The sequence below is a fragment of the Vigna radiata genome, chromosome 9 (genome assembly GCF_000741045.1).
Source record: "Vigna radiata var. radiata cultivar VC1973A chromosome 9, Vradiata_ver6, whole genome shotgun sequence".
Taxonomy (NCBI): domain Eukaryota; kingdom Viridiplantae; phylum Streptophyta; class Magnoliopsida; order Fabales; family Fabaceae; genus Vigna; species Vigna radiata.
Genome location: NC_028359.1, coordinates 3276552 through 3284114, shown reverse-complemented (window position 1 = coordinate 3284114; position 7563 = coordinate 3276552). Strand labels below are relative to the sequence as shown.

Here is a 7563-nt window from a genome sequence, read left to right as displayed (position 1 = left end):
TTTGCTTGGTGCCCATATTCATGTCCATCACTGGGGAGATGTCATCTTAACTGCATGTTATCTTATTAATATGCCCTCCTCCTCTCTTTATAATAAAATCTCTTTCTCTATTTTGTTTCCTAATGATCCTCTCTTTCATACATCTCCCTGAGTGTTTGATTGTGTATGTTTTGTTCGTGACATGTCTCCAGGTCTAGACAAATTCTCTGCTCGCACTTTGAAATGTGTCTTCTTAGGCTATTCCCAACTTCAAAAAGGATATTGGTGTTACTCTCCTAAAACTAATAAGTATTACATGTCTGCTAATGTCACNTTCTTTGAACAGACTCCTTACTTCTCTCCATCTGTTCAAGATGTTTCTATCCTCCAACAGGTCTTTTCTATTTCGATGGCTGAGTCAAAAGGAGTTAGGATTTATGGCATAAGAGTATACTACGTAGCCCTTTGTTTTTATTGACACTTAATACTCATAGAAGTAAGTTATTATAATTTGTTTTAAAGAATAAAATATATAAAAAAAAATAGTGTTTATTGTTGAAATTATAGAGGCCCCATCGAAATGAAATATTCAACTAACAAAAAAAACTCATTTAAGTAATACTATAAACGCAGGAAGACAAAAGGAAAAAAAAAAAAAAAAAAAAAAAAAAACCTGATTATTGGAGTTTTTGCGTCATATTTATGTTAATTTTCCAAGTGTATAAGAATGAGAACCTCGATTAATCCGTTAAAAAACAAGATCATGTTTGGTGTGTCGTCACCTTAAACGTACCAATATATTTTGTGGTTCAAAATTTGCATCTCTTCTCCCACAATTAATATTTCAACCTAACTTCGAATGGTCTGAAATTCATGAAGCAAATGGATCCACGAAGCACATGTTTAAATATGAAACTGACATTAAAATATGAAACATGTGTTGAATTAATACACAATATTCCATGTATCTTTATTTTGTATATATGTAGGTTCATTTGTTAGAAGTCATGATTCATTGACAGAGGCCTGAATTGCAGGTGATATGGATAGTTCAGAAGCAGTTTTGGAGCAAAGTGTGATGAACATTGAAGGCAGCAGAGTGGAAATGGAAGGTATCTTCTTGACATGGAAGGATGTATGGGTCACTGCTTCTAATAGAAAGAATGGAAGCAGATCAATTCTTGAGGGTCTCACTGGTTATGCTAAACCAGGGCAACTCTTGGCAATTATGGGTCCTTCTGGCTGTGGCAAATCTACACTACTTGATACTTTAGCAGGTATTTTCTTATTCAAAATTTCATATTCAATAAAAGAAACATATATCAAACACTTTTACAACAGGTAGATTAAGTTCAAAGATGAGGCAAAGTGGGGAGATTCTGATCAATGGTCACAAACAAAGATTGGCTTATGGAACCTCAGTATGTACAAAATATCATTTTCATCATCAACATACTAATTACTACCTCATCAATCTTAACATTCGTTGGGTCCATGTTGTGACGACAGGCATATGTGACACAAGATGATACCTTGATGACAACCTTAACGGTTGGAGAAGCTGTGCACTATTCAGCTCAACTTCAGTTACCTGACAGCATGTCGAAACAAGAGAAGAAAGAGAGAGCAGATTTTACAATCAGAGAAATGGGTCTTCAAAATGCCATTAACACAAGAATTGGAGGATGGGGTGTTAAAGGGATTAGTGGTGGTCAGAAAAGGAGAGTTAGCATCTGCATTGAGATTCTTACACGACCTAAACTTCTCTTTCTTGATGAACCAACAAGTGGACTTGATAGTGCAGCTTCTTACTATGTCATCAAAAGAATCGCTTCCCTTGCTCAAAATGATCACACTAAGAGGACTGTTATAGCATCAATCCATCAACCTAGTACTGAAGTTTTTCAACTCTTCAATAACCTTTGTCTTTTGTCTTCTGGGAAAACAGTTTACTTTGGACCTGCTTCTGCTGCAACTCAGGTAATCAAAATAACTTACTCCCACGGTCTATATTTGGTGAGAATGTATTAAATTCGTCCCAACTTCTAAAAAGTTTCAATTTTAAATTGGTCCCAATCTTAAATTTTAAAAAAGTGTTTCAATTAAGTTTATTTAAAAAATAATTATTATTAACTGTAGCATACCACATGTTAATAATAATTATTTTTACCATTTTTTTTACCTTGGCTTATTATGCTTATGCAGTTTTTCGCTTCATATGGCTATCCTTGTCCCACTCTCATGAATCCGTCTGATCATTTACTGAAAACTATAAACAAGGATTTCGATCAGGTAAATAAAATGACCAAGTTTCCATATTCTATTCTTCTTTATAATACAAGATAAACACAACTATGATTGATTTTGTTAGGACATTGAGGTGGGTTTAGCAGGAACTACAAACTTGCCCACAGAAGAAGTAATTCACATCCTTGTGAACTCATACAAATGCTCTGAGAGGAATCAAGAACTTCAAAGTGAAGTAGCTTTACTATCTCAGAAGGTAACCCTCAATGCTTCTTCTCTAACATTGATAAATCCTCACATTGCAAATCGTTAACATTAACTTTAACTGGTTTCAGCAGAAAAGTTCGTTGGATGTGAAGAGATCACATGCTGGCTTCCTTAATCAGTGCTTTGCTCTTACCAAAAGATCGTTCGTCAACATGTTTCGTGATCTCGGCTATTATTGGTTGCGCCTTGTCATATATATTGCATTGGGTATAAGTTTAGCCACTGTTTTCCATAATTTGGGCACAAGTTATGACTCCATTAAGGATCGAGGTTCTCTTGTTGCTTTCATAGTTGGATTCCTCACTTTCATGACTATTGGTGGATTCCCTTCCTTTGTGGAAGTCATGAAGGTAATTCACAGTACTCTTCATCGTCTTAGATTTCTTTTCTTTTCCATAACAAATTATAAGCTATTCACACTCTAAAATGTCACTTTGAATTTTGAATTTTGAATTTCTAACTGCAGGTATTTCAACGAGAAAGAGAAAACGGGCATTATGGTGTCACTGCATTTGTGATTGCAAACACGTTATCATCAATCCCATTCTTGGTATTGGTTGCACTAATTCCTGGGGTTATAGCTTACTACCTTCCAGGTCTTCAGAATGGATTCGAACATTTCGTGTATTTCATTTGTGTTTTATTTTCTAGTTTGATGTTAGTGGAGAGTCTTATGATGATAGTTGCGAGCATTGTTCCGAACTTTCTGATGGGCATCATAACTGGTGCTGGAATTCAAGGAGTGATGCTTTTACTAAGTGGCTTCTTCAAGTTGCCAAACGATATTCCGAAGCCAGTTTGGAAATACCCTTTACACTACGTTGCTTTTCATACCTTTGCCAACCAAGGAATGTTCAAGAACGAGTATGAAGGACTAAGATTTGAAGCCGAAAATGATGGAGGAAGCTCACACAGTTACATCACTGGTGAAGAGGTTTTGAGAAATGTGTGGCAAGTTGACATGAGTTATTCAAAGTGGGTTAATCTTGCAATATTGCTGGGGATGATTGTTCTGTATCGAGTATTATTTTTGGTTATTATCAAGATTGAAGAGAAGATGAAGACCGTTGTTGTCCCACTTTCTTCCAAGAGATCAACACAAATCATGGAAAACCCCAACGCCACTCCTTCGCATTCACAAAATACTTTGTTTTAAATCTTATTACTTTTTCCACAAATTTTAATTGTAATGAATTAACTAATTAGATAAACATGTGGTGTGTAACATATGATAATTAGCTATATGATTTTTAAGTGTGTTTTGGATTTGGCTTCTATTACCTACGTCTTGGACAAATAACTTTGTAATCCTTAAAATTCATACAACTTTATTTTATGACAATAGTGAAAAAAAAAAAAGGAGACAAATAACGTCACAAATTTAGTGTCTAACTATCATTGTGTGATGATTCTCTCTATTATTAAAACAACTTTGTCTATGTCAAACATTAGATCTCTAATGTAAATTTTAAAAATTTTCATCAAGATGTTTCTTGGTCTAACTTAAATTTTGAAATTTAGGTTAGATTCTTAGAGAGTTGGTAGTGGTTGAAGTAGTTTCTTCTTTTTTAAATTTCTCTTATTCATCAATCAGGTAGATGAGTTCTTATAGAAATTCCTTATCTTGAAATTGTTGTTTCTTTAGACCTAATGAGACTCTTATCACATAGTATCTCATCACCCTCCCCTTTTTGGAGAGAATTCAACCACAAACTTTTGAATATCTTACTCTCGAACACAAACATAAGTCAAAGAACATAAATCTACAAATAATCCTACATAGAAATTCTAGCTATATATAATGACATTTGGATCTAGAATAGTCAAATCTCTTATTATAAAAGGGTTGGCGATTTCCCTTTAGGTATGACTTTAACTTTCCATAGCATTTTTAGGAATGGATAAACAAGCATGGTCATGGTCATATATTTCTAAGCATGTGTCCTCCTTCTTGGTCGTTCTTTCTTCTTTCTATTGTTGATGTCATTGTTCCTTAATGAAGAAGTCTTCCATAGGCAATAAAACAAGAAGATATGAGTTAGAATAATTTTCGCTCTCTCTCCCTTTTCTTCTTCCTCTTTCTTCTCTCTCTCTTTCTTTTCTTCTTTATCTTTTTCTCTCTTTTATTTCTCCTTTCTCTCTGTCTTTTCTTATTAAACCTTTTCTCTCTCTTTTCTTTTAGTGCCTTCTTTTCTTGTTCTCTCTTTAGCTTTCGCTTTGTCTTTCTTTTTTCAACATGTCTAGTTTTTGCAATGTCCTCCTTTCCTCCTCTTTTAAGTGTAGAATGTAATTATTGAAGTCTTCATTAGTCATGAAACTTGCATTTCAATTACGACATAGATGAATTTCATGCCCATAACTTTCACATTTGGAGCATCTATTAACACTTACTTTGGCCCTTGACAATGATTTGTTGTCATTTTTTTGTTTTCTTCTAAGCTCACATATTTTTCTATTTAGATGTACTATGTGTGACACAATTGCATTGACATCCTACATCAAGGCCAAACAAAACACCAAGTGCATCTCTTCATGCCACTCTCTTGGAACTTTTAAGTCCTCTAACCAAATGATCCTTGTGAGTTGGAAACGTAAAATCATATGTAAAACCACTTATAGATGAATGCATCTGCTGGAACAATTTGGATTACTCAAAATTGTTAGATCCTACAGCGAGAGTATAAACCACATTTGACATAAGCAAAGTAAATGTTTAGCACAAGTAATATAGATAAAAGATTTAAAATCAAAATCACCACTTCTAAGTATTTACACTTAAATCACTCATATTTCACTCAAAAATCTACTCATGTATCACACTTTGAGGCTATTTTTCAAAAGTACTCTCTTGTCTTTTTCACTCAAATTCTCTTTAATGTTTGGCAAAGACTCTAGTAGCTTAAGTAAAGAATGACAATCAATGTGAAAAACATTATCCAAAATTTGACTCAAAAAAGGTAAAGGTAAAACAAAACTCTAAAGAAAACTTTAGGGAATTTTAAAAGACACAAAAACAATAAAGTAGAAATAAATAGGACTAGAAAACAGATGAAACAAACCACAAGCATATAGTGTAGTAAAATAATTGGTTAAACTCTTCAATTTTCTTTTGCTTTTGGTCCCTTAGTTTTCTTTTCTTTTGTATTTGGATACATTAATTTTTCTTTTCTTTTTAATTTTCTAGTTGAGAAAAATGTCTTGTGGGGCGAGAAGTTCTCTTTGACTTCTCTCACTAGGTTAGAGCGTCATTCATCAAAAACTCTAATTTTCAAATAGAATGTCCTTCAAACTCCTATAAAACAAGGATTTGTAAACATTTAATTGGAACTATGATTAATAAAAACATAAAAATAGATAATTTTTACATATCAAATGCATAAATACTCAATTTACAATGACAAATAAAAAGAGCACAAACATTAAAATATTTTAGGTTTTCTTTCTATAATTGCACTTCAAACGCCAAAACTCATAAAACAATGTAATTGCACTTGTAAATAATTAACTAGAACTATGATTAACATAAACACAAAATAGATAATTTTTACAAATCAAATGCAGAAATATTCAATTTTCAACAATAAATACAAAGAACACAAACATTAAAAAAAATTAAGTTTTCTTCATATGATAGAAAAATAAGATATGAAAGAAATTCAAACTTAAACCTTACTCTAGATACCAAAATAATATGATCTTACCCAGAAAATATTGTGATCATTTCTGAATTTAGATTCCTTTTGTAAAATGGATAAATAAATCAAATAGTACCAAAAGGATGTATAAGAAGAACATGGAAAAGACAAAGATGGAGGATGCCATTATCTAGTAGATTGATAAGTCAAGGAAGACTCACCATAAAGAATTCAATCATTGATAAGAACCAATGTTCTTGAACCAAATGATCTCGCCTAACAACTCATCGCCAGCAAGTTTACTCGTCCAACGAGTGTTACAACTCAAAATTAAACTTTTGTCCTGCAATTCAATTCACCCAGCGAATGTACAAAAATAAAAGAAAAATACAAATGCTTAAAACTATTATATAATTGTTGTCCAAGCCATGATCTTCATTTCCTTTTATTTGCAGTAGATCCTCTTCAAGTCTTTCTTGTAGCAATGGATCCTGTTCAAATCCTTCTTGTATCATATCACAAAGTAGTTCTCTATCATATAGTTAATTAGTACAATATATGTTTTAAAATAAATATAGCAAAAATGTAGTTTAGATTGTTATTTTTTTGGTATGGTGGATTCCAAATCGAGAAGCATAAAGAGTGGACTAGATGGATTTGTGGCTTGAATGCCTCAAGTAACTACGGTACAAATTACTAAGGACAGAATGTAGGTTTTCATAGAAACTCCTTCAAGTTAGCCATTAGACCTAAATGTTGCTAAGTTTAACAACTATTTGGAACTTATAGCTTAACGGCATGTTTCTATTATCATTCCTACAGAGGATGAGATTAAAGAGACAAAGAAGAACCTCATGTTGTAAGATATTCAAGTTTGTGAACGTCCTATTAGATAATTTCATTATTAACCTATATTTATACAAAATTGATTAATGTGCGTTTGTACAACAAAATTTGATGTTCCAAACATTAAAGTAGTAAGGAAGAAGATCTTATCTCTCATTTTCACTAAATGGAGGGACTTAAATACTTTCTTGACACGAGAATATATGTTTAGAAAGCATAAAGATTATAATCTCCATGTTAAGTACCAAATTAGTTAGGAGAACTGGATATAATTTTGTGTCAGTATGTTAGATGATCCTTACTTTTTTACAATTGTTATAATGACACAAATTTTTATTTACATGTTTTGTTCTCCCGTTTTTTGTGTGTTGTAGGTAAAAAGACTAGCTGCCCAGGAATGACAAAAACTAAATTATGATCCTACCTATTGTCACGTGGGGAACACGTATTGTTAGAGCAAAAACAGCAAAGCTAGAGTTTGTTGACCTTGTACTATATGTTGTATATTTAATACATATAACTTATTTCGTTTAACTTATAATTCATTGTGTTATGTACATGGACAATTGAGTTTGAAGCAAGGAAAATA

The 7563-nt window shown here is 32.5% G+C and overlaps 1 protein-coding gene across 2 annotated transcripts; it reads left to right on the top strand.

Annotated features, from left to right (window-relative positions):
* The first annotated feature begins 866 nt into the window (after nt 1-866).
* Nucleotides 867-3731, top strand: LOC106772989 (ABC transporter G family member 11). Of its 2 annotated transcripts, XM_014659649.2 has the most exons (9): nt 867-943; nt 1017-1256; nt 1321-1400; nt 1489-1959; nt 2185-2271; nt 2351-2482; nt 2562-2700; nt 2785-2843; nt 2960-3731. In XM_014659649.2, the coding sequence occupies exons 1-9, from the start codon at nt 889-891 to the stop codon at nt 3647-3649; spliced, it is 1953 nt and encodes a 650-aa protein (XP_014515135.2). In that variant the 5' UTR covers nt 867-888; the 3' UTR covers nt 3650-3731. The 2 variants fall into 2 exon arrangements, with proteins under 2 accessions (XP_014515135.2, XP_022641826.1); XM_022786105.1 differs by lacking the exon at nt 867-943 and having other exon boundaries at nt 955-1256; nt 2562-2843.
* Nucleotides 3732-7563: the final 3832 nt, after the last annotated feature.

Excerpts from the sequence above, each read along its gene's own strand:
- LOC106772989 (XM_022786105.1), top strand. The coding sequence starts at position 1,022 with ATGGATAGTTCAGAAGCAGTTTTGGAGCAAAGTGTGATGAACATTGAA. Across the intron at positions 1,401-1,488 it reads GATTGGCTTATGGAACCTCA|GCATATGTGACACAAGATGA; the intron begins GTATGTACAAAA and ends TTGTGACGACAG. Across the intron at positions 1,960-2,184 it reads CTGCTTCTGCTGCAACTCAG|TTTTTCGCTTCATATGGCTA; the intron begins GTAATCAAAATA and ends ATGCTTATGCAG.